Below are 26,841 nucleotides of genomic sequence, written 5' to 3'. Positions count from 1 at the left end.
TGAGCATAGCCCCTTCTCAAACCCATAGACATACACGGGGTGTGTGACTTTTCAAGTGACTTAACACACTGCGTTAACACTGCTGTCGGGACAGATTTTCATGCCTGGGTAATTTTGTTAAGTATAAAAATAGTTCATTATGGGATCACTTGAAAGCACAGAAATCCAACTCCTCCGGGGTCATCTGGTCAACCTTTTACTCAGGCTTGGCGGTCTCTGCTTTCGTTCCTACATGCTGCTGCCTGGCCTTTTTTCCTCACACCCTTCATACTCTGTGGAGGTCCCACTGGGCCACAGCCAGGGCAGGGCCTATGAGGCCAAAGTCAGGCTGCTCACATTCTCCCAAGTTCCCCCAGCCACTGCTACTTCCACCTCGGGTCAGCCCTCCTGTCCACCTACGGTTCTGCTGCAGAGGAGATCCAACTCGGTGACGAGCTAGGGTGGACTTCAGCTGTGTGTGTGCACACACACACACACACACGCACGCACGCACGCACATACACACACTGGAGTGCACATGATACATGACCCCGAGAACCCCCAGCCTGACCCTGTGGGGAGGGGTTTTGGGCAGATGGAAGGCTGAGGTGGGGGGCTCACGGCCCTGAGTGTGGAGTCTGGTGGGACACGTGTGGCTATGCTTGTGGGAGATGCTTGTCCTGCCCCAAGCCTGAGCCGAGGAGAGGACCCCAAGGACAGCGTGCTGCCTGCATGGCCAAGGAGTGTTGGGACGATGTGAGGAGGCCCATGGGGTGTTGGTCATCACAGGTGTGGTCCAGGGCTGGTGAGGTCCACGGTCCCTGTGATGCACAGCTGTGGCCGCTCCTTCAGCACCCCTGGGAAGGCTGCCCATGGAAAGCTGGGGGCTGCTGGGCAAAGGAATTCAGGGAGTGGGTGGAGGCCCCTAGGGCCAGATGCCACGCCACGGGCAGAATGACCATTCCCCTTGGTTATGGCGGAATATTTGGGAACGTCATGGAAGCTTTGTCGGGTGGCTGAGTTCAAGATCTGTAGTGGGGAGGCCCCCGGCTGGGAGGTCTTATGTAGCTCATCTGCACGTATGTGTTTACTGTCCACACAGCTGTGGGGCCGAGGGAGGCCTGTGGTGACTTTCTATCGCTGACCCTCAGATGGTCTTGGGACTGGACCTCAGTGATCCTTAGGTCTCTTCCCTATGAACTGGGATCTCTGGGAGGCACTGCTCTTGATGGGTGGCCCTGGTCACCGATGGGGAGCTGTGTCCTCCACAGAGGACTTTTTCTGTCCCTGTCCTAAGCTGGTTCTTGGGGTCCAAGCATCCTGTTCCACTTAGCAGCATGGAGCACTGGGAGCTGCTGGGCGGTCTGGGTTGTAATGTGATCTCGGAGGGAGGAGAAGCAGGGCAGGAATCCGCAGTGATAGCCTTGTCAGGCTGGGCTGTGAACCTGACCCTGGGGGTGGGTGTGTGGGGCTGGCTGGTGCGACCCAGTCCACACAGGTCCTGTGGGTTCTGTCAGAAGACCAAAGCTCCCCAGGCTCACCTTCTCACAGGATATGGGACACAGCCTCTGCTTGGTAAGGCCTGGGACTCTGGATGGGCCGGGAACGCCACATCCCCATTATAGACCATTTGGGACCCCACTGTCAGCAGTTTGCTCACCTGGATAAGAACTGCCCTCTCCAGACTTTGGTCCCTCATCGGGCTCTCACACACCTCAGTAATCAGATGCTTTCATTTTGCAAGTTCGATCTGGAATAACTGGGAGGCAACTGTGGGGCAGCGCTGGCTGGGCGCAGCCATGGAGCAGGTGCAGAAGATGGGTGGGTGGCCTGGCCTGCTCTGGCCCATCCGTGGTGATTTGGCGATGGGTTTGACTCACACTGTTTTGCTCGCCTTCGAGATGGGTCTCTCCTTCTATTATCTGGTCTTCCAGCCACACCTGTCTGTTCTACCTGGAAAGGGGGGCAGACTGCCACCCACACACGCCCAGCTTCACGGGAAAGGAGGGAAGAGGCAGCGGACGGCCTTCCTATTGTTTGTGGGGTCACCCTATGTCCAGACTCTGTGCCGTTCAACTCTGGAGACCCCTTTTGCTTCCCCTGGAGAGAACAATGGAGGGAGAGGCCCAGAGCCTGCACACGAGGCTTGTGAAAATCAATTTCGACAAATCAATGTGTCCATCTGCTTTCATTTACTATAAAAACAGAATAGAGTTCAAATGTGTCATTGGCTCTGACAGACTTGGTAGGATGAGGGTTTTGGCTGGAAGGTAGAATGCTGGGTCTCTGTCCCGTTTGGTGTGATGAGGGGACAGCTCTCCCCTGCAGTGTGACATTTCCTCCCACACCCTGGCTTAGGGGCCACGTTTGGAAGCACGGGCAGGGAGGGCAGGAGCTCTGCTCTCTCCGAAGGACAACCCCAGTCCTCTCTGACGGGGCTAGTCGATGCCTCCCGTGGCACCAGCCGGCCCTGAGCCCTCCTCGGCCCCCGGGGATAAGTGAAGAGACATCTCCACTTGCCCAAAATGCCCAGGGCAGACCCAGGTCCTGCTCAGCGGGGTTTAGAAGTGACTCTGGGCTCGGGAGGTTGTAAACCTGGAATGCCACTAGCTCTAGTCTGCTCCAAATATCCTTCCTCCTTCCTGAAGCCCGGGGCTCAGCCCACTCAGTAGTTCTGGGGTCCCGCACCAGCCTAGAGGCCGGCGAGGTGCGGTGAGGGCACAGCCCCAGCCCTAGCATCATCCCAAGACAAAGACACGGCTCTTCCTCCTGCCCTGATTGTCACAGGGACTCAGATGGGGTGACAAAGGGGAGGTGAGGCAGCCCAGGGGGCTCAGCATGGCTTCCTGATGGCCTCCTGGAGCCTCCTCCGTGCTCCTGTTCATGCCCGAGGCCGGGTATGGGGACAAGTGACCACTGCAGAGGTGGGGACTGGGTTTTCTCTTGGGCAGATCTGGTGGCCAGTTTACGAGTGTTTCCAACAGATGCACAAGTGTGCACACACACACACACACACACACACAACATACACACACACACACTCAAACTCTGCATCCCTTTCCTCTCCTATCTGTCCACACTACCAACCCTGAGTTTCACTTTCTTTCCATATAGGCTTCACGCCCAAATAAAGACCCTTCTGCTCTTCTCTGGGTTAGCAAATGGATGGTAAGAGCATGAACTTTGGAGTGAGACCTCCCATCCCAGTCCTACAGCTTCCTTAAAATCCTCTGGGCCTCAATTTCTCCATCTGTAAAGTGGGGACACTAATGCTACTTGTTCCTCAGGGTTAGTGGGAGGATTTTCAGGATGACATTCGACATTTCTACAGGCTCCTTGGGGAAATGAAATGAAATAAGGGAAGGCTATGGAGAGAAGCTGTTGCAGCCGCACCAAAGGTATACACACACGTGAGGACAGTGTGTGCACAGAGTGGGGGTTGGCCTGGGGCCTGGCGAACGGGGGCAGGAGAGCTGGTCAGGAGAGGACACTGAGAACCAGCTCTGCCGCTCACGGCCTGACTGTCGTCCTTGTGAAACACACATCTGACCACGACAGCTCCAGGCCAAAAGCAAACCCCCCGAGGGCTGGCTCCGCCTCGTTTGCTCCATCGTCACCTGGCGCCTGGAATGGCAGCGACACTGAATCCCGTGCTGGGCCTTGCCACCCCTGCTGTCCCTGAACGTCCCTCTTCCTACAGTCAGGCGCTCTGCGGGGTGGCGGGGGGCTCTAAACCCCATTTCTGTGCTCAGGGCTTCCTCAGAACAGAGACCCTTCTCATCTAGTGTTTCCTGCGAGAGGGGCTCCTGCTGTTTGCTGAGCGAAAAGGACCGAATGACTTGGTTTCCCCACGCCTGTCCTGGGGCTCCAGGTGAGGGTGTCTACACTGGGTTGTGGCTGGGGGTTGGGGCAGGGGGCTCACTGGGGCTAGAGTGGTGAACATGACCGGCCCCAGGATGGAGGTGGGCAGGAGTCCAGCCTGAGCCCCCAGGTCTGCGGGTCCTGGGACGGCAGAGAAGAGTGGGTCACCTGTCCTGACAGTGCTCACTGAGGCCATCACGGAAGGAAGGACCAGGACACAGACCGTCCATCCTCCCTCTGGCTCTTCAGTGCAGCTGCCGGAGAGGGAAGCCCCTGCCTCGGGTTCAGCAGGCAGGGCCCCGCCTCTCCCGCCGGGCCTTTCTGGCCAAAGCTCACTGAACCCGGGGTCCCAGCCCGAAATGACAGGGAAACGGCACCGGCTGCTCCCTGACCACTGAGGGGGTGAACTTCTCCAGGACGTTACATGGCCCAGAAAGGAAACCAGCTTTCTGCAGACTCTGCTCTCCTCCCCACAGCAGGAATTTCTTTGCAGCTATGGGCAGAAATGGTGATGGATGCCAAGCTTAAGAAGGGGGAACTAAAATTTAAAATGGCTGCAAATTAATATTATGACCTTCCGCCACAAGGGCGCCTCTGGGCTCAGCTTTGGCCTTCCCTCCTCCTTGAGAGAACCTCCTCTAGGCTGAAGGGGTGTCCCCAGACCTCAGGCCTGTCTGCATTCAGGTCTACCATCTGTCTGTTGCCTGGCAGGCATCTGTCCCAGGGCACCCTTCAGACATGAAAACCTGCCACGCCAGACACTCATTTCACCCCTCGGCCCCAGCTCTGCCCTGACACTGGTCCTTGGACCTGCCTTGCACCCCGTGGCCTCACCGTTCTCACGTCCTGGGGCTTGCACATGGGAAACCTCTGCAGGGCTGGCTGTGCCCATCCCCTTACTGCCACTCTGGAATGTTGGAATTGGAAGGAAACCTGGATGTCATTGGAACCAACCTCCTGCTTTATAGACGAGAAAACTTGAGGCCTACAAGAGAGGATGTGACTTGCCTGGGGTCGTAGGACATGTGGCAGAGTCAGGTGTGGAACCCGGGTCTCTTAGCTGCGGGGGGCGGGGGGCGGTGCCCTCTGCCTTTCAGGGACTGCCTCTTCGTTCCAGGGCCCACCATTTCTGATTAGGGCCACTGAGGCACAGCCTACAGTTCTTTTACCTTCAGGTGGACATCCCTTTCCCACTGCTCTGGATGCCCCCACAACCTCAGACCAAGCCCAGGGCTCTAGCCCAGGGGTCGGGCTTGCCCATCTATCTAACCCCAGCTCACATCCATCTCTGGGAAGGCTATCTTCCCCTCCACACTGCTTATGACGGCCTCTGTCCCAGCTTTTCATTTCAGGCAACCCATGCCTTGTCTGGGGCATTCTAGAACATTCCTTATATTCTAGAACATTCCAGGCAACCCACCTCTTGCCTGGAATGTTCTTCCTCCTTCCTTTTTGGCCTAAGAAGCCTTCACTACTTCGGATTCCCACCAAGTGGTGTCCTCTGTTGTGCACGAGAGTTTGGCTTTACGTGTAAGGTCTCTAAAGACAGTGAAATGGCTCCTGTGCTCCTCTTGCCCACCTCTGTAACCCAGGGCTGGGCCATCACTTAGTACCAACCTGCCCCTGCATCCTGCCCGCTCTGTGCTCTCCAGCTGGTCTGTAGCAGGGACCAAGGCCCTAGGATGCTGGTCACTGCCAGTATCAGAATTTGCCAAGAGTGGCAGCACAAAGACCTCCCTTGGCCCGAAGAAGCCACTGGACGTGCCCCTTTACCCCAGAGCTCATGCCCCTGACCCCTGTGCTTGATCACAGAGAACCCAAGCACTGGGGGCGGGAGACCCAAGCTGTCCATGAGACTGGAAGTCACAAAGAGCCTGCCCCTTCCTGCATGGCTGGGGCCAGGGCGGCTGGGTGGGGCTTGCACGCCGGGCAGCTCAGCTCTAAGTGAAAGGACACAACAGATTGGAAAGGAGATGCCAGCCAGTGTGCCATCCTGAAACAAAACACAGTCACTCTGGGGTTAGTTGGCAAGTCCAAACACAGCATTGGGAAGCAAGCAGAGGTCCTGTCCTCCCACTCTGAGCCCAGTCCCGGCTCAGCGTCCGCCCCGGAGAGGCTGCAAGGCAAAATGAGCAGCGGCATTAATCTGCTGATGGTGAGAGAAACAGGAGCGTTACCCTGGGCCGGCCCCCTCGGCTGCTCTCCCTCACTAAGGAGCTAGAAGGTGGCCCCTGACTTCTTTGCGAAGGTATGAAGCAGACAAAAAAAAAAAAAAAAAAAAAAAAAAAAAAAAAAAAAAAATCAACATAATGGAAAAAAAAAAAAAAAAAAAGATGCTCATGCACCATTAAAACTCATTCAGGTAGAAATAGCCGGGGCAGAGGGCGGAGGGGAAGGAGCAAAGGCTGAGAGAGACCGTGTTTAGGACACACCTGGTCTGTGCTCAGACAACGCCGGTTTAGGCTCCGTGTACAAGTATCAAGGCATGCAGCGTGAATGCGGATTTGGCTACAAGTCTCTTCTCCCCAACTCAAGCTGTGGAAAAGCGGCACCGTGGGCGCCTTGTGCTCCTCAGCGGGGGACAGCCTGGTCGATGTGCTTTCTTGGCATTAAGGTCACTATCGACAGCAGCGATGATGGTGCCTGGGCCCCTGTGCTGAACCAGTGGGGACAGTGTGCAGGGGTCCCTTAAAGTGGAGTCCGCAGTCCTCCTAATCTCAGGGAGGGCTTGTGAGCCACTGAGAACTCGGGATCCTCGGGGCAGGGCGGGGGTGTTGTCTACGGCTGGCAGAGGCCCCTGGTGACCAGCAAAGCTGCGTGGGGAGGGCTGGGGGCAGTGGCTGCTCTGGGGCTGTATGTGAGAAAGGGCACTCAGGGGTGCGGGGAGGGGAGGAGAGATGGCTACTGGCTCTGTGACAGGGAGTCACGCTTCAGGAACCTGCAAGAGAGGGGAGGAGAAAAGCGACACAAAAGCGTCCTACAAAGGAACAGACCCGACCACAGCTGGAAGGAAGGCAAACCTTTGAATCAGGTCCTTGAAATACAAGCTGCAGGAAGCTAGAACATTTTGGTGGACTTCAAACTCTCTGCCTTCAACAACAATTTTCAGGTCTGTAAACGCTTTCGCTCTGCGCTGCTGGTTCAATTCCTTCAACATTTCTGCAGAACAGAGAAGACAGACAGGGCCAGGTTCCCATTAAGAGTTTTTTTTTTTTCTTAATTAAAAATTTTTCTTTCAAGAAGTAGAGAAATCGGAAAATACTTGATACTGTTTCTTGGCAAGACTGGCTCAACACTGACAGTCAAAAGAAGTCACAAACAGTATGTGTCAACAGGCAGCAACTGGGAGGGGCAACAGAACCAAAGGAATGACAACTTTCCAAAAGCAAAAACAAAACAAAACAAAAAAACCCAAAACCAACCGAACAAACAAACAAACAAACAAAAAACCCCAAACCAAAACAATACAATACCAAAAATATATATATATATATATATCAAACCCAGAAATTGAAAGGCTGGGGGAAAAGATTCCCATACTGACAATTGGAAACACAGAGAATACATTATCACAGACAACTGAAACTGTCGTATAACTACAGAACAAGTTCTCCAAATGCCAATGAGTGCTGATGCATTGGATGCCAAGTAAAGCATGGCATTGTGATGCAAGATGGGCTGGATATGGATCAAAGGAATAAAAACCACAGAACCTGCAAAAACAGCATCCCTTATGTTAGACACTCAAGCCATGGCACGGGGTGAGCTTTTCTCCCTCCCTCCAAGGAAGGAGGGGGTGGAATGGGGGTTTGCCAAGCACTTCTTCGTGCACACTCTGGGACTGCCAGGGAAGGCTGGCAGGAAGTGGGGGCTGGGCGCACCTCCTCCCATTTCCTTGGGTCATTCTCTCCAGACTCCCACCTTCAGCTGAGGCTTCAGCATGGGAGAGCCTGGTTTGCAGCCCCCAGCAGTTCCCAGAAAGTGGCCTCCGGAGCCTTTCCCACCCTGATGCACACCTACCTTTGCCTGGTGTCTTGGCCACCTGGGGCCTGCCCAGAGAGTGCCCCATGCCCGTGGGCTCCGAACCTGGGGATGTCTCCCAGACCCTCCTCAAGGCTCAGAAGGGGGAAGGAGGAGAGCCTGACATGTACCCTGATTCGCTGATACAAACTCCCATTTTCGAAAGTTAGGGCCTTCCGATGACCAATGTTCCCACTAGCCTTGTCTTGCCTGCCTGCCCCCCTGGGGTCCTTAGGTGCTGGTTGCTGGACATCAGAGGCCCAGATTCTTGGCCAGAATGACCGAGACCATTGTCAGGCGGGGTTATGTCCTTTGGCAGGTGAATAGGAAAGGGGTTCTGCAGAACTGAGCCCTGCTTCCAAGCCCCCCCACCATCGCCCTGAGCCCTCCGGGTCGATGCTACCCCTAGGCTGGTGTTCTGGAATCATCCTCCAGCATGCTCTGCTCCAGCCTGTCATCTCTGTCCACATGGGTTGACATCAGCTGCCTGTCAAGACTCCCTTCTGAGCCCCGCCCTGTGCGTCCTTGGAAGAGCCCCTGTGCTCTCTGAGCCTCTGTCTGTATGTCAGCAGAACGAAGCTGGAGGCTCCTGCTCTATTCACAGAGCCTGGTGAAAATCCCCGAGCTCAGGCTCAGGCAGGGGAATGTGGGCTCGGGGGCTGTGAGGTCAGGTAGGTCCTTCTTGGCAAGGACATCCCGGGCTCGGATTCTGCTGAAGACCAAGGCACATAGAGAGAGGTCTGAGTTGTGCAGGCAGAGCTGAATCACTGACCACACCACCAAGCCTACATTAGGCCAGGCACCTGCGGGGGTATGTTGAGGGCGCTGGCTGGGGCCTCCAGAAAGCTCCCTGTGGGTGTGCTCCGACGTGGACGAGGGAGACCAGCAGCGCCTGAAGCACCAGGTAGAGGGTGTGGAGGGAGCCTGTGGGGCCGACAGGGAACAAAGCAACGATGGGGCGGCAGGCAGGGTCAGACGTCAAGAGCCTTGGAAGGGGGCTCTGGTGAGTCTTGTGGGCACCAGGGAGCCATGGGATTTTGTTCAGGGAAGTGACAGGTTTGGATCCGGATGCCAAACGAATCACTCTGGCAGCCCCCTTAGGGGTGGGACCGGGAGGAGCTGGGTAGGCTGGAGGCTGGAGGCCAGGAAGGAGGTGGGGGAGCGCTGGGCCTCAGAGCCAGGCCTGGGGGAGAACCTGAACTCTGCCTACTATCAGCTGTGTGACCCTGGGAAAGTGTCCCTGAAGCCTCAGTTTCTCCTTTGTTGAAGTTAAATAAGCTAGCCCATGGTAAACTGTTCCGTGGGCCTCGACGGGTGGCAGGCACGATGTCATTGTCAATGGTGGTGACGGCTCCATGATCTAAGTGAGGAGGGACAAAGGCCTGAATGGCAGTGGTGACGGAGGACAGAGAAAGACAAGTATTTAGGCTGGGAAACTACGGCCCTTAGTGCTGGAAGGAAGAGGGTGGCCGGCAGGTGCAAGGACCACTTGCGGGAGATGGCGGGAAGGGAGGGGGTGCTGAGGTCAATTTGAGGTTGGGGTTCGGGCCTATGAGACGCTTCGGGGAGAGGGGCAGGAGGCAGGATGTGTCTGCGGCTCGGGCCCGTGGCTCCGGCAGGGACATGACGTGGTTGGGGAGCCCGCAGGCTCGGATGGGTTCAGGCTGAACCGCTCGCTACGCTCACAGAGCAACTCCAAGAAGAGCCACCAACTGAATTCATTCCCGAAACAGGAGCCAGGTGGTGATGTCAGCTTTTTGAGTGAAGTCATGTGGGGGTTAAAGAGTTCTGGGCTGGAGTTCCAAAGACCTGGATCCTGGTTCTCGTTCCAGCTTTGCCACTAATTGGCTGCGTGACCCTGGGCAAGCTGCGCCAGCTTTAGGTTCTCAATCCCTTCGAGCACCGAGAGGCACCTGCCGGGTGCCTCCCAGCTGTCAGGCTGCAGGGAGTGACAGATGCACCCCCACACGCCTGCTGAGTTAACCAAGCCCTGGGGGCCGGGAAAACACAGTGGTTACAAAATACCACTCCTCCTGGGCCCAAAGCATTCTGATTGTTTCTGAAAGCTCTGACTTGCGACCAAGGACCCGGCAAAGATGACATGTGCAGCCCCAGCCCTGCAGCGCTGCCTGCTGCCCTGGGATTCCTGGCTGGATCTAGGAGGTGCTGGGAGATCCAGGTCACCATCGAAATGCAAGCGCTTTCTACTCTCGCTTTGTGGAAATCTGGATTTAATAGCTGGGCAGGATTACTCAGTTTCGGAAAAAAATTTTCAATTTATGAAAGTGCTCACCAGGGGATTCCTTTTCACAGCAGGGACCCAAGTGCATTCAAGGTTTCGATCAGGCGGTGTGTGCCTATTGCGGCCGGCTGAGCGCCCAGCTGGAGGGAGCCCTTGTTTTGGGACAGCACGACCCAGGATCCACGGGAGGAAGCCAGCACTGGCTCCAGGCACAAGCCGCCCTCCTGCCTAGCCCGCTGTCTTGGCTGAGGACAACCACTTAATGTGCGAGGGGCTCGGAGGAACATGGGGTCCTGGGGAAGCTTTCCAACCAGCCGTGCTGTGCCCAGTTTGCAGGCGTCAGGGCAGAGCCCGGCAGAGGCTGGACCTTCAGGGTAGACCCTGGTAGCACCCCAGCACCCGGCAGAATCTGTTTCAGGCTTGGGGAGGAGGGGGAAAGTCCTGATTTAGGGTCCTTCCTTTTTGGCTGACATCGGAGAACTGTTTTCTGGCCTCCCAGGTTTTGGGTGGGATGCCCCAACCTGTGTCCACAGGACGCCTTGCTTTCACCTGGCCACAGAGTGGCTACCCTTTGCCCTTGGCCTTTGCCCCTCAGTGGGGAACTCTCACAAGTCCAGGTCACTGAATCTCCCCCCTCTGATTCCTCCCCTCCCCACACCAAGCCCACCTCCTTTACTGCCTAGAAATCTCTGCTGTCCATTCTCTCCAGGCCTCAGGAACAACTGGGCTCTGTCTGAGCCACTGACGTCTGGCTGTTTCCAGCCCTAAGCCACCCAGCAACCTGGCAACCCCTCCCGGATTAAATAAACCCTTCAAGGCTGAGCAGGGGGAGCAAGGCTCCTCCACGCCCCGCTGAAGCCTCCCTGTACCCCAGGCATGTCCCCTCCCAGCCCTCACCCTTCTCCCTGCCCCAATCTCTCTCCCTTCCTTCTTCTTCTGGCTAATTACCATTTTGTCCTGTAATACCAGTTAAGGTGTTACTGGGTCCCAAGCCTCTGCCTCCTTCTCCTCCTCCTCCCCCAGCCATTCACCCTCCTCCGTGCTCCCACAGCATCCCGTGCTTACGTCTTCAGAGCACCCTGTGCGTTGTAATTACTTATTTACATGTCTGTCTCTTGCACGTGACTGTGATTTATTTATATTTTTATGTTCAACATCTAGCACAGGGCCTGGCATATATACAGCTGGTGTGGTAGATGACAAATTTCTTTGTCTCCCTTCCCACCAAGGGGTGAAGTTCTTTTCCCCACCGTCTGAATCTTCATTGCCCTTGTGACTTGCTTTGCTATGGAATGGGGTCGAAAGGACATTGTGTGAGTGTGAGCCACAGCCTCAAGAAAAGTTGCTTGCTTCAACTCACACTCTTGGACCCCTGCCCCTACTACCCTCTGAACAAGCCCGAGCAACTCTTTTGAAGGATAATAGGCCAGGTGGAGCAGAGATGAGTCATTCACACTGGCCAGCCCTCACAATATCAGCTAAGCCTGACCTAGAACAGCTGAGCCCAGCCCCAAGGGCAGATGAGAATCATAATCCAGATCAGTGGTGGTTGACTTAAGCCACTACATCTTGGGATTTTTTGTTATGCAGCAAGAGCTAGCTGATACAGAAAGCATGAATAAATGATAGGGCTCAAGTGCCTGTGAAACTTCCCCTCCATCAGGGTCTCCTTCACGGGTAGTGTTTAAGCTAATTCTTTTTTTTTTTTTAATTGCAATGAAATTTAGCATCATAACTGGTTTTAGGCATATGGTTCGGTAGCATTAAGCACATTTATAGTGTTGTGTGGTCAGTCCCTGGAATACTTCATCTTACAAAACTGCAACTCTGTTCCCATTAAACAGCCGCTTAATGACCCTTCTACTTTCCATCTCTATGAATCTGACTGCTCTGGGTACCTTGTGCATGTGGAATCATGCAGTATTTGTCTTCTTGGGGCAAGCTTACCTAACTTACTATAATGCCCTCAAGGTTCATCCGTATTGGAACATGGGTCAGAAATCCCTCCGCTTCTAAAGCTCGATGCAATTCTTTTATATGGATGCATCACAGTTCGTTTGCTTGTTCGTTTATGAGTGGACGCCCGGCTTGCTTCCGGCTTTGGGTGACTGTGAACCATGCTGCCGTGAGGCCCAATTCTTGACACTCAGTGGCGGACGTCTCTGTGTCGGCTCAGCCCCCGCTGGAAGTGGCGGGGTAGCCTGGCTCTGTGGACCCAGCACCAAGCGGCTTCGGGGAGTGGACACTGGGGAGGGTCGGCCTGGACCTGGATGCTTTGTTTAGAGAAGAGGGAGGCCACAAACAGAACCAAGCCTGGAGATGACATCACAGCCCAGCTTCTGAATATTTTTCACCAAACGACACGAGTTATTTCTCAGAGACTAATGGGCTCATTCCAGCTGGACTAGAAGGGCTGTCTGAGTTGGTAATAAAGAGGAAGAGATGTCAAATATTAAAAGGCAACGCATTTCAGTGGCTTTGCAGCAGAGAAGTCCATTAAATCAGAGCCCCGAGAAAGGTTGTACAGCCGAATAATTTTTTTCAGAGCTCAAGAAAGAACCCAGCTAGGTGACAAATGCTCCTGATTCCAGTGGTATTTATGACACATATTTGATAAAGGACTTGAAAAAATTATAAACTCAGAGCAGTTGTGAAATATAGTGAGAAAGCCCAGCAATGACTGTGTCACGCCTGCCCAGAGGATAATTCATCCTGGAGTGGAAGAGCCTGGTGTGTGCAGATACTGTGGGGACAAATGGCAACTTTGCACAAACAGAGCTTCCTGCTGCCATGGCTGGGTCAGGCCATAGACGGTCAGGGACAGGCTCCAAAGCTGAATGTCACCCTTCTTCCTCCCCTGCCCACGACTGATCAGATAAACACATCCCCTTTTCCAAAGAACAGCTCAGAATCGACCTGGAGTGCCAGCTGGGCCCTTTCTTCTAGGTGAGGCAGGATAAAACCGCCTGTGGACCGCGTGCCCAGCCTGAGTTGGAGGGTTGGTCCTCTATTGGGAAGTCATACCTGCCCCAGGCCAGGGTCTGACAGTCTCACACAGGCAAGCACTCCCTGGAAATGTGTCCTTCTAGAGAAAGGAAGCGTGAAAGACTCAGATGTATTGCCTGACTTAGAGTTTTAGTGAGGAGACCTTCTGGTTGTCCTGTTGCCCAAATGGAAATTCCTACCATTTATTGGAAAGGGAAAAAGCCCTAAGGACAGTCACCACCACTCACTAGCCTGCCTTTTCCAAGGTGTCTAATGCTGGGTGACAAGACCTATTTCTCAGGCAGTAAAATTTGGCACAGAAGGGCCTTTCTGTCCCTACAGCCCCTGTCCCAGGGCTACACACTAGGGCATGCTTGATATGCATTTGCTGGGCATCACTGAGGGTTACCTTCCAGTGGGAGCATTCTCAGGCCCTCCAAGATGATACAAAAGTCATGAAAATTTTCTCCTTAAAATTTTAAAAAATTCTCATAAAACTGCAAAGGTGGGGGCAGACCACTGGCTGGGCAGGGAGGCCAGTGGGAAAACCCTGAAGCTGCGATCAGAGGGAAGGACCCCAGCTAGGTGGACACTGGTTGCTGTTAGTCCTTCCTGCCTCCAGAAAAATTGCCTCCACCTGGCTCCTTCCCCTGCTTTGAGGATGAAGTCTGAGTTCACCCTCTGAACAGGAGAGGATGGAAATGTCATGGGGGTCAGGGCTAGGAGACCTGGTGGCAAGTCTGGGGCTTATGAGAGCTGGCAGTGTGCAGACAGCATGCAGGAGCTGGGAATGCAGGCTGACATGCCACAGCCAAGGTCGGGGGATATGCAGTGAATTAAGCATCCCGGCAAGTCAGGCCAGGACACTGAAGAGCTCTGTGGGGATCAGAAGCCTGAAGGTGGTGTCTGCAAGTGCAAGGGAGGCCACAGAGATGGACTGGGAGCCCCTAGGAGGTCAGGGGTCTGGAGGGAAGGTGGCCAGACAGTCCCTCTATGAGGCAGAAGACAACTCCTGGAGCCAGAACTTGGTACTAGGGAGGTGGGTACCCTGAGGGCCCTTGGTCCTCAGGACCAGGGGAGGATAAGACTCGTGTTTGGCCCCAGGGAAAGAGCTGAATCTGTTGTCCAGATAGGGGTGCCCAGATAGGGGTGGGGATGGGGAGCTCGCCTCTTCCCCTGGGCCTCTGTGAAACTGTCTTGTGCCTCTAACATGTTTAGAGATACTGCTTCTCTTCCACTGGAGGGTAGATTTGTGGAAGGTGGGCAGTGGTTCTCAGCTAGAGGGACTAGAGTGTCCAGAGGCCCAGTTAGGCCACGTGAGAGAACCATTTTCAGCACCTTGGAGAGCTCTAAGCACCCAGGGGTCTGGGCAGAGAGTGGGAAGGGCTCTAGAAAGGTTGGGGGTACTAAGTCCACAGCTGAGTAAGGCTGAGGTATGGACAGCCCCTTTCGGAGGCAGACTGGGAGCTTCAGATGCCTTCTGTCTGTCTGACCCACTTGTTTCCTCATTAAACAGGTGGGCTGGGCTTGGGGGTGTGTTGGGGGTCTATTCACAGACCCGAGGAGCTTCTGATTTACCAGGAAACACACGAAATGACTGTGGTGCCAAGTGAGGGGAGTTTTGTGGGGCAAGCGCTGGGTAGAGGAGGCTCACAGAAGGGGCTGGGTTGGTTGAGCAGAGGGAGGCTTGGGTGGGGAGACAGTGAAGAAAACACTGGAAAGATGTGTAGCAACTCACCAGGTGGGCTGGAGGGGCCAGGTGTGAACCATATGCATATGTGTGTGTATGTGCGTGCGTGCGTGCGTGTGTGTGTGTGTGTCGGAGTGTGTAGTGTATGGAAGCATGTGGGCATGACCATATGGTATGTGTGAACATGTGGTTGTGTATGAGCCTGTGTGTACATGTGCAAGCATATGCGTGTGTGTGTGTGTGTGTGTGTGTGTATGTGGTATAAGACGCAGGCTCATATTACACTGTGAAAGAAAACAAACCCAGTGTGGTCTTTAACCCACGGGAAACTGGGGGCCATTGGTGAATTTTATGAGATAGGGTGAGAGAGTCAAGTTTATCTCTTCCACTCAAAAAATCGGCTCAGAATCAACCATCAATGGCTCACCTCCATGTACCCTACATTCTGCCCCCATCCCTGGCCTTCCAAACCATCGGATACTTCCTTTCTGCTATTCCAATCCATTCTGATGCCCCCTTCTCTGAATTTCCAGGTAGGGGGCACTGGGCCCAGAGCTGGGGTCATGGTGGGAGCTGCAGAGGAGGGAGCAATAGTCCCAGGGGAAGGGGCAGCTCAGTGGGGACACTGACTGACATCAGTGGGGTCAGTGGTGGTGCTGATGGCCTTCTGAGGAGGGAGAGATGAGGGGTCTGGGGAGGGAGGGTTGGAGTGGGATGACCAGGAAGTACAGGGGTTGTCACCGGTGGAGAACCAAATGCACATAACAAGACATATTCTTAATTTACTAGTTCACAGCCTAATACATATTTACTGAGAGCCTACTATGTGTCAGGACCTGGACTATGGACACGAAACCAGTTTCCATCCTCAAGGCGCTCACAGTCAGATAGGGGAGGTAGATGCTGCCTCGGACTAAGGTCATTTGGGTTGCTTGGCACTGGAACCCCCTTCTATGGGGAGAATTCCAAGGTGGACAGGAAGCTGGGCCCTATGGAGTGAGTCTGGTGGGGGCAGCCTCCTGGTAGCTGGCACATCGCCACAAGACCTGGGCTCAGCCCAGGATGTCCAGGAGCCAGCCGGTGATGACCACAGTGCTTGTGGCAAACCAGCCCAGCTGGCAGCTCAGGGGTGCTCGAGCAACCCCGGGAGGTGTGAGTTCGGAGGGAACGGTGCCAGTGGGTACTGACCCTGACATGGATCTGCCTGTGCTGCCCAATCCCCAGCCTCGGATCAGTTCCTGTTCTCCTGAACTCTCAGAGTGGCAGTCTATGGTTGGTGTCATGTGACCTGAGTGGCACCAACATGGACACATGTGTTACACTGTCATACACAGGCTGATAAACACCCCTTGCAGCAGAGCCGGCCTGGGCCACTGGGGGAGCAGAGGGAGCAGGTGGAGGAGGGAAGTCCCGCGGGGGTGGGGGTGGGGGACTTGGCCGTGTCTTGGGAGGGGGGTGGGGCTTGTTAATGGTGGACAGGAGGGCATTTTGGTTAGCAGTCTGCCTGTGCAAAGGCTCACGTCACACATCAGCACACAGGCCGCGTGAGCAGTGGGCAGCTGAGTATGGCTGGAGTGGTGGGGGGGCAGGGGCTCTGCGGCTGGAGCACCCACAAAGGTCCCTGTGACCGGCTTGTGTTAGGAACTGTAGAGTGTGGGCCTGGGAGGAAAACTGAGAAAAGTCACCCAGGTCACCTGGGGTATAGAAGGGTGGGATGGGGGGAGGGCACATATCTGGAGAAAGCTAGACCCTGTCCCGAGGGGCTGCTGCTGATTGGGGGGTGGGCGGTGAGGATGAGGCCCGGGCCTTTAGCCTGGAAAACAGTGGAAGGGACCCTGAGCTCTGATGGGGAAGCAAGACCCCAGGTCTTTGAGAGCCCATGCAGGGCTGGGGCCGAGGGAAGGATTTTCTGAGCGCTGTCCCCCTCTTCAGCCCACCTCCCTGCTGGCCTGGGACATGGCATCCAGGAACCAGGTGCTGGCTGCTGCCTCTCTTCCCTTCAGCATCGTGCATGTGCCCCTCAAACTGATGGGTCCCCACGCTTTGCCTCGTGGGCTGTGAGTACAGAGGCCTTTCTACGAGGAGCAGCCACCAGCCTGTGGTCTATCCTTGGCTGTTACCATTTTGTAGCTTTCTATTTTACTACTCACTATTTTAGGGGCAAGACGTCAGATTTCCACATACGTATGAGGATCTGTAGCTGGCCCCTGCCAGAACAGAACAAAGCTGTGTGTGCTGCGTGGAGCAGCGCTGAATGTGCCCCCAGATAGGGATAAACTCTAGACGTCTTTGCCCGGAAGACAGAGCTCAGCGAAGGCAGCTGGGGGACTGTTGCCACCACACCCTGGAACCCAGCCTAGCCCCCCAGGTGGAGAGGATAGGGATCTAGGTGCACAGTCTGAAAATTCGTCATCCTGCGCCTCTGCTTTCATCATCCGGGGTAAAAGTGGAGAGTGCTTGCTACCCTCATTTCCTGGACAGCGGGCAGCGGGGGGCAGAGGAGGCCCAGAGGGAGCCCTGCTTCCCTGCCTCACTGCCCTGGATTCCCAGAGGGGCTGGCTCTTCACCTTCGACTAGCCAAAATGACCACCCCATCCTCTTTCCATCCAGAGGTCCTGGCCGACCTGCCTTCCACCTGGGTTCCTGCGGAGCCTGGGCGAGACAGTTGTGTGTGTGGGTACAAAGGGGCTGGCTGGGGAAGAGGCCGAGGGAGGGGCCCCAGAGCTTCCTCACCCATTATTCCAGACCCAGGGAAATGGAAGAGCAACAAGGACCCAGAGGAGGAAATGATATCTCAAATAAAGGGCGAGAATCCCAACAGACATGATCTCAAAGCCTCAATTCTCATGAGTAATGTTCCACAGAACCTTGCTTTGTTGCAAGCGTCCTGAAGACTTAAGCCCTTAAGGTCCAGCCAGAGAGGACATTTGTAAAGTCAGCCACCTGCCCCAGGAAGGGAGAGGATGGCACAGAGAAGGGGTGGCGGGAGGTGCTGGAGAGGAGAAGACAGGGCGGGGGGAGGGCAGGCAGGAGAGAGATACAAGAAGTGGGGGAGACATGGCCCTCCCCGACCTGCTTTAGCAAAAGCCAGTGTTTCCCGAGACTCCGGAGAGTGCAGTCCCAGCAAATAAATCAATAGTTTTAAAGGATTTGCAAGAATTAGTGAACCAGAGCTGGGAGCACGATCAGTTCAGTTACCCGGGTAAAGAGGGAAATGAAACGGAAAGCCCAGATGCCAGAGGCTAATGGCAACTCTGAACACTTCGAATCACATCGCAGGAGAAGAGAATTTGTGGCTAGAGAGGCCCTGGGGTAAGGATGCAGGGGAGGGGCACGTGAGCCCCTGTGTGTGTGTTTGCAGGGGATGGGGACCCCACTTGTGTCTTCCGGTATGTCTGGGAAGGGGTGTCTCTCCATGGCTGTTTGCCCCTGAGTGTCCATCTGGGTCCAGTCCTCCTGCCGGGCCTGGCCAGGGCCAGGTCTGGGGCAACACCTTGCCTCTTGTCATTTCAGGGGAGACGAAAGCCTGGGATCATTTCATTTTTTTCATACTGCTAATGGTCTTGAATGATCATGCAAGCAATCACCATGATCATTTTAGGAAAATTAGCAAAAAAGAAGAAAGTGCCATCTGTTCTCCAGGTGACCAGGTGTCAGCTTCAGGCCCTGGCACAGAGTCAGAGGGTCAGGCCTGCCTGAAAGCCAGCCCAGGTGTCACACCTGCGGAGAAACCCTGGCCACCAGGGGGAGGAGCCAGCCCTGGGTCCACAGCTGGTCTCCCTGTCATACCGGCTGGCAGGATGCTTGTGAAGGAGGCACCCTAGGCTTGGTCCCAGGAGGTGCCTGGAAGCATCAACAGGAGGCCTCTTCTGACATCCCTCCTTCCTGTCTCCTGTCTGCCAGCTCAGGCCTCTCCTCCGCTGATCCTGCTGGCCTAGGTTTGTGATCCTTGCCTGGAAATTCTGTCTCCAGTTAGATGAGAGCTCTACTGTGATGGAGAAGCTGCCTTTCATTTTCCCAACTCCCAGAGCCTCACACCGTCTCTGGGGCCCATGGAACTTGTCCTGGGGCAGCCCACAGATACTGCTAGGTGGGTCTGCCACACTCTGTGATGGCATAGAGTCTGAAGGAGGCCCCCTGCCCCACCTCCAGCCTCCAGCTCCAGGCCCAGGGGTGGGCAATGCTGGACCTGACCTCGGAGCTGTCCCTGCCACCTGTGGGCTATGGCTCTCCTGCCCAGCTCTGTCTTGCTGATAATGGTGTCCATCTGGTACCATAGCTCCTTTTAGGAACAGAAGCCATCTCCAGGCTCCCTGGATCTTCTAGTATTCCACTGTGGTGGCCCAAGCTGGCTTCCATCTAGGGTGGGTCTGAAACCTCTGGTTAGTGGAGGTGAGGGTCTCAGTGGAATGAGAGGGTCTGGGTGGGTACAGCCCTGGCCTCAGGAAGCTGCAACCGGGGCCTGGGGCAGGTGGGGAGAAGGCTTTCTCCAGCACAGCTCACCTAGGGCTAGGAAAGGTCTGCGCTGCAAACCGTAGGGCTGCCCGAGGCCCAAGGAATGACCCCATGTGTTCCAGCAAAGGAGGATCAAGGGTAGGAGTGGGCTGGGCCATCCTGACTGCCACCAGAGTCTGCTCTCTCTGCTCCCATCTGCCCCCGGAAGGTTATGAAACCGACACTTCCCTCCTTGCTCACCTCTGCAGACCAAGGTCCAGCTGTGCCTGTCTCCTGCTAGCAAGACCTGTGTCATCCACCGTGAGCAGCGTCTGTTCATGTGGTACGTCTGCTTGGCAGCAGGGGACACGGCCTCCCACTCCCCTGATAGATGCCGGGGAGGGGAACATAACAGACTTTGATCATTGCTCACAAGAGCTTTCAGATGCAGAGCCTGGATCTGGCTGGTCTCTGTACCCCAGCACTTGGCATAGAGTCTGGCCCTGATCAGGTTTCAGGTAGAGATTTGAGTGAATGATGGGGGGAAATGAATGAAGAGTTGCTGGACTGGACAAGGTGTTGTGGAAGAGGAGACACTGAGCTGGGTCTTGAATGGGAAGGATTTGAGCCAACAGCCATGGAGAAAGGGCCGCCCTGGAGTGATGGCAGAAGCAAAGGCCCAGAAGCAGGGACCAGGTGGGACAGGTGGGACAGGTGGGACAGGTGGGACAGGAGGCTGGGTGGAGAGACGGCAGCAAGCACGGAGAGCGAGAAGCTGCAGAGTGGCAGAACCCGGGGAACAGCCACACGGAAGGATGTGAGGCATTTCCGGGCCTCCAGAATTTTCTTTGCTCAGGCAGCACCCATCAGGGAAGGAAAAAGCCTGCAAGCCCAGGGCTTGGCTCTCTCCCAGCCTGGGGTGAGGAAGGGAAGGAGGTGGGTGGGGACAGGCGGGCTTGCTCAGAACACAGGGCCTCCTTCTCCAAAGCTCTCACTTCCCAGGCATTTGGAAGTCATCTGGAAGGACAAAGAACCAAGGGCCTCAGACAGAACGGCCCCTGGGCCCCACCTGAAGCACTGAGGTCTCCTAGGGGCTGACTGAAGCTCCAGGTGGAGTTCAGGGCGCCCCGTGGGCCAGGCCAGGAGGGGCAGTGGGTGTCCAGATGTTCTAGAGGGCATGGGAGGACACAATATGGGGACGGTGAGGAACAAGGGCATGGTGACCTTTTGCTGAGAGCCCGTGGTGTGCTGGCAAGGCCCTGGCATGTCACCCACCTTGCTGTGCTGAAGTTGTGAGTGTCCAGGACATACGGTGGGGGGGAGGGGGGAGGTGACGTGCCCTGTGTCTCCAGCTGGAGGCTCAGGCCGTTTTGATCTGACATGGGCCTGGCCCTATCTAAGGCATCAGGTCTCAACCTGTCTCTTCCACCCAAGTATTCACAGAAATCCTTAACACCTGGCCCCACCCCCAGATTTGCGTCCATAGTATGGGGGACAATCTGGGCTCCAGGATTTCTAAAAGCTTCCTAGAAGATGTTGATGTGTAGCAAAGTGAGAATCTCTGGTCTCATGCCCCAGTGCTGTTCTTGGTTTTTTTTTTTTTTTTTTTGCCTTTTTGTTCTCATTCCTAAAGTGTCCAGATCTGTGCTCAGAGCTCAAATAAATTTACTGAAAAAAAATAAAATAAAATTAAGGAACAACAGCTCAAAGAGCCAGCAATTTATGCAAATGAATGCAAATAAATACACACTCCATACATATGTTTATGCAAATAGTCTTGTGGTCCTTGCAAATCACTCACCCGCCTGCAAGCAGCTGTCTACGATTTCTTGGTGAGAGCCCTGGGCAGGGTGCCCGGGTTAATGACAGGTGATATCACGACCTCCCAGAACAGACATCTCTATTAGCAAGCTCATCTCAGAAGTCCTCCGGGGAGCTGCTCACAGAGCCCAGCTCTGTGCACCAAAACCCCCTTGCCTCTGGACTCAGGCCTCGGGACTCACTCAAGCCCACGGGCCAGGGAGGGACCAGGAGCAGTTGCCCAGTGGGCTCTTCGAGGCCATCAGGCCTGGAGGCAAAGACAATGAGGGCCTGGCAACTGGTAGGCGCCTGGTAGCTGCCAAGAGGACAGCTCTGACCCCCAAGGGCCTCGCTGAGCGGCCTTTTATTCTGGGTCAGTCTGGGTAGGCCAGCATGTGGCTGCGCACTCAACCCCACTCAGATAGGCTGTCCCATGTGTGCTTTTGGCCTGATTGCGTCCTATGGCTCATTTATATAAACCCAGTGGGAGATACAGAACCTCAGAAGAAAACCTGCCTAATCAACATGAGATTGGCACGAACACCCACAGCCCCCAAAATGGTCACTGTGGCCCCAGCACTAGTTTGAAACATCTTTTCCCAGGCCCCGGGAGACACCCATGGCCTCCGTAACTTTGGGACACCCTTGCCTCATTGCCTCAAGGATGAGCCAGTCCTGCAACCCTCTGGCCCCTGACTCTGTTCCCTGAGAAGGACCAAGAGGAACTGAAACCTCACTGCTTCCCTTCTGCAGGCTCAGCACTCCCGGGGGTATCCTCCTGGGCTGGGCACACCCACCTAGTGGTGGAGGGAGTTCCTCAAGGAGGGCTGGGAGAGGACTGAGGATCCGTCTAAGAACCAGGGCCCTGGCTTCCGGGATCCTAGCTCAGCCTGCTGTAGACAGCCCTGAGGTCACACTCAATTCCTTATTTCTCTAGTTGCCGCGTCCAGGAGATGGAGGCCATACCGTTTGGGAGGCTCTGGGGAGCCAGAGTGTGAGCTCTGTGAGGGAAGAGATTTAGTTAAGGATGTCAGGTTGGGGCTCATGGCATTTTTGTTGGCTGACTGAATGAACAAGCATTTCCTCCACAACACACATGCAGCCCTCTCTTCCCCCGTTGTCCCTGTCACTTCGTGTACAATATGGGGTGGGGGAGGCGTGGCCCATCCCCATGAGGGAGCTCCCCTCTGGGATGGCAGCCATAGACAGTGTTCCCTGTGCACAGCCCATGTGGGGAAATGCCTCCCTCGTTGAAAGGCCAGTTCCCTTGAGCACAGCTCTCACTCTGGGGGGAGCCGGTGGCAGGGAGATGGCAGAGGGGAAGCAATCCTTTCAGGTTGTGAAGGAAATCCAGTGTCTACTGTTACAGGCGGGTGCCGGGGGTCAGATGGGGGATGACTCTGTCTCAACAAAGACCTGTTACAGCAACCAAAAGTCTCTGAGCTCGGGCGCCTGGGTGGTCAGCTGGTTGGGCGACTGCCTTTGGCTCAGGTCATGATCCTGGAGTCCCAGGATCGAGTCAGGCCATCGGGCTCCCTGCTTAGGGGGAAGTCTGCTTCTCCTTCTGACCCTCCCCCCTTCTCGTGCTCTCTCTCTCTCATTCTCTCTCAGATGAATAAATAAAATCTTAAAAAACAAAAGGTATCTGTGCTCCTGGGGACAACCCACCCACCCAGGCCCTAACAAGCTCCAGAATCCAGTCTAGTGAAGTCCACCATTTTGTATTGGGGTACACGGCTTGGGCTCACTGCCACCCCGCCCTCCACTCGGTGCCCTCAGGGTCATTCTTAGTTTTTGTCGGTCCAATTTTCCAAGAGGAAAAAGAGCTTTCCCCCTCAGAAACATCTCCAGAGTACCAGCTGGCTCCGGCTCAGACACCAGCATCCCCAGAGTTGCAACCCAGGCTGGTGACAGAGGGCCAGCCCCTGGCAAGCACTATCTCCCTGTCGCCTGCTTCACTCCTGCTGGCTTGAATTGCGCTTCTAGAGGGTGATTTTATTCTTTAATTATTTCAGGCTGACCCTTCACCTCCTCAGCTTTTCCAGGCTGTTTGGGAGATTCCCTGTGGCTCCAGTCACTCAGCGGCTACGTGATAAGGAGCAAAGGAGATAAAGGCTATAAAGGCTTCTCCTTTGGAGGAAAAGGGAGTGATGAGCCCTGGAGCCTCCATGGCTGGTTGGCTGTGGCCTGGTCACTGAGTCTGGGTCTGCTTCTTGTCAGGCTGTTGTCTGGAGGGACCAGCCTTTGCCCACATGTTGACCCTGGGGGAGGCCGGCCATGGGCATTCTGAGACTTCCCTCCTCTTAGCTGAAAACTGGCTGGAAAGGTCAGAGGTGAACGGAAGGCACACGGGATAAATTTCTGTGGTCAGTGGGACCCACCAAGCTGACAGCGAGCTAAACCAACATTATCAGGAAATAGCCCTATCCCTCTCCTGGCTGGGGGTAGAGACCTACTACCATACCAACTCACTCAGGACCGGTGGACCCAGGACTGGTCACCCAGAGTCCAGATTTGAGAGCCTAGAACCAATCCTAGAGCCCAGAACAAACCCAGAATTTACACCTAGAGCCCAGAGCTTAACATTTAGAACCTAAAGCCCCAGACGCAGCCCCATGTTTGACACAAAAACTAGACTCCTGATTTAAAAACCTGGCGCTCGGACAACTGGACAGAGTCCTGAGAACACTCCCAGCCCTGGTGTGCTAGAAAGTTCCCTTTGCTGCTTCCAGCACTCTGACTGGCACCTGACAAGTGTGTGGAGTATTAATTATGGTCAGAGCTTTTCAACATGCAATAAAAAGCCTTTTAAACCATTCCGATGGGAGGTGATTAACTCTATTAAGTGGCATTATGGATCTTCCTATCTGTTGCTTTCATAAACATAGTTGTAGGCGGAATGTTTTATTAAGGGCATAAAAATGTCCCACATTACAATGCATAAGCACATATTGATGTGATATTTCTTTACTGTGCTTCACGCCCTGGTCCCCAACCACTCCGAAAAGAAACTACATGTCTTAATAATTTATGCTCCAAGTTTTAACCAGGATTATCAATGGTGGCTTTTGAGCTTTCTCTTTTGGCAACACAATAGATCATAGTAAAAATGCACCGACAAGCGATGGGTCCGTTTGATTTTTTCCACCTGAATCAGCAGCCCAAACTCCAGACACAGCAGTTTAGGGCAAGCAGCACGCTGAAGAATTTAAGTCTAAGCATTTAATCTGTTCTTTCCATAAATTTCTGCTGCTTGTGCTTTATAATGATTCTACCAGAGGAAGTTTATTTATATCGCAGATTTTCAACATCAGCACATTGAGAACACAAGGGCGATCGCTCAGTCAATAGCTTACAGCCATGTATAATATCACTCCGGAAATCAAAAGCCCATTTGAAGAAAAGAAGGCTCAGATTAAAGTCACTTTAAGACATCAATAACTCGGAACTGGCTGTAGAGAAGTTATAAATATCCAATCTGCGCATATGCAAATAGGCGTTCGCAGACGCGCCGCGGCAGCCGAGCGCCCGGGAACCCCGGCGGTCGCTCCCCTCCCCGCGGCCTGTGCCGCGGCGCGGGGGGCGGGCCCTACACGTCACTGGGGGCGGGGCCTCCCCTCTCCGGTCCGGAGCCCCTGCAGGCGCGGGCATTTGGCCGCTGTGCTGAGCCGCCGCCGGCCGGGTCTGGGGCTCCAGCTGGGCGGAGCTTGAAGACCCGCGCGGAGTAGGAACCCAGCCTGAAAACCCAAAGCACTGAAGAGACTGGCGCCTTTCTGCGTTGCTTACCACGTGCCAGGTGCTGGGGCAGGGGGCACTTCAATTCCATCCGCCGCCCTCCGCCATCTTTCTGACCCCATACCTGCCTAGCTGCCCATCCCCCCCCCCGCCCCAACTTCCTCTGCCGGGAGAGTGGGGGTGGGGGGGTTGGAGGAGGAAGCACCCGCACTTTGTAAAGCCCCCCCCCCCCAGGGTGCATGCACCCTGCATCCTCGTCTGATACCTACCGATTACATTATCTCCTTTATCCCCATGGTAACCCTAGGACAGATGGTCCCCATTTTACAGATGATGAAAGTGAGGTGCAGGGAGAGTAACTTGTCCCTGGCCCAAGAATGGCAGAAGCAAGGTTTGACTCTGCTTAATCCCAAACCCTGCTTTTATAGTTTTAAACCACTATATATTTTGCTGCTTCCTGCTTGCCCTAGCTGCCTTCCTCAGGGCAGGGCAGGCCCAGGGGCCTAGGAAGTTATAGGTCACTTGCGAAGGTGATGCCCAGGGTCCAAGGAGCATCCTAAAAGGTCATGATGCAATAAAGCAAGGGGATGCCGTGGTTGAGGCTGGGTAGAAGTGCCTCAGAAGGCAAGCCGGAGGGCTGGCTGGTATGGCCAGCCGGGTGAGACCCCTGGGATGCGCCCCAGGATGGGTGGAAGGAGTCACAGCAAAGCCCAGGGTCTGGAGCTAGCTTGGGGCCAGGGCTCTGGTCTTGAGGTGGTGAGGGAGACCTCAGGCCTTCAGGAAGGAAAGGCAGACAGGATGAACCCACTGGGAGGGGCTCTGACCTAAAGTGGGGGGCTGGTGAGCTCAATGGCCACAGACTAGCAATTGTACTATCCTGGGCAACCCTAGAAATTGCCAGAGCCTCCAGTGGCCAAGGGCTTATATGGCCAAAGCTCCGGACGTCACAACTCCTCAGAAGAAAGGGGAACCCTGATTATTGCCCAGGAGCATGATGTGGTCTTGCAAAGCCCAGGGATCCATCAAAAAGGGGGTTACCTATGGTCAGTGGGCAACAGCAAGATAGGTAATAAGGTTAAACCCTGCAAAAGTGTCTGGACAAGAGAGACTGTGCTAAAGGGCTGGCTGTTTGAATGAAGTTCTACAAAATCACAGAAGCTGATGACGGAAAGAAGACAGACATCCCATCTTCAGGATGGCTTTTGTCTAAGAATGCCCTAACTCAGTAGCCGCCTCTGTCCTTGCTCAAGTTGTCCCGTCTCCTTGGACTCCCACACTCCCTGCTCTGTGCTCACAACACTGTGGGGTTTACACTTCAGTACCGTGGGCAGAACTAAGCGCTTACAGCTATAGTCCTCCCTTCATTCATTTATCCACTCATACCTTCAGCCAATATTTACTGAGCACCTACTATGTGCAAGGCACCATGGGACACATTGACGAACAAAGGATCAAAAGCCCTGCCCTGTGGGGCACTGGTTCTGAAGGACGTTTGGTGACCTGTCTGTCTCCTCTTTGTCAAGGGCAGGCATGGTTTAGCTGGTTCATGAGGTTTGGTCAGTCACGCATTTCACTGCACCAGGTCCCAAAGCTCCCAGCGAATGGCTGTCCAGAGCCTCAGGCCTCATGACTCATCATCTCTCTTCCCTTCTTCCTAGTGTACCTGGGCGTTGCTCATATTTTTTTGGGTTCCTTCCCAGGACAAGGGTCAGTGGTGGGATTTTTTTCTTCCTGATGGGTAAGACCAGGTCCTTTCAGGTCAGTGACCTCATCCTGGAAGGGGGATTACACACTCCCATTCCCACTCTCTGCCCCGGTGCTAGGAGGGCTCCAAGCCAAGCCCCAACCATAGCTTAGGAGGGTGCGGAGCCGATCCTGTGATGAAGGCAGAAGGAGGCTGTGCACATGTGTGCCGGGTGCTGCCTGTGTGGCTGGGATGTAGCTGGAGGAGGGTACAGGAGGGTCTCCTGGATGAAGGGAATGTTCAAAGCTTGGGCTTTTCTCCTTACTGACTGGGGCAGAGACTCCCTGAACACCTGAGCCATCCCCAGCTGCTTCCTATCCCCAGGGGAGAAGCTGGATTCCCATGGGCTGG

General features: G+C 54.9%; 1 protein-coding gene across 6 annotated transcripts in view; it reads right to left on the bottom strand.

Moving 5' to 3' along the window:
• Nucleotides 1–26,841, bottom strand: part of KLHL29 (kelch like family member 29) — a 302,879-nt gene that overhangs the window by 16,894 nt on the left and 259,144 nt on the right. For all 6 annotated transcript variants that reach the window (XM_047744565.1, XM_047744566.1, XM_047744564.1 and 3 more), the window contains one exon: nt 6,861–6,999. In XM_047744565.1, coding sequence (XP_047600521.1) covers nt 6,861–6,999 — 139 coding nt within the window. The remainder of the gene's footprint in view (nt 1–6,860; nt 7,000–26,841) is intronic.

This window comes from Lutra lutra, chromosome 9 (genome assembly GCF_902655055.1).
Source record: "Lutra lutra chromosome 9, mLutLut1.2, whole genome shotgun sequence".
Taxonomy (NCBI): domain Eukaryota; kingdom Metazoa; phylum Chordata; class Mammalia; order Carnivora; family Mustelidae; genus Lutra; species Lutra lutra.
Note: the sequence above shows the minus strand (reverse complement) of the source record. Positions and strands in the feature narration are given on the sequence as shown.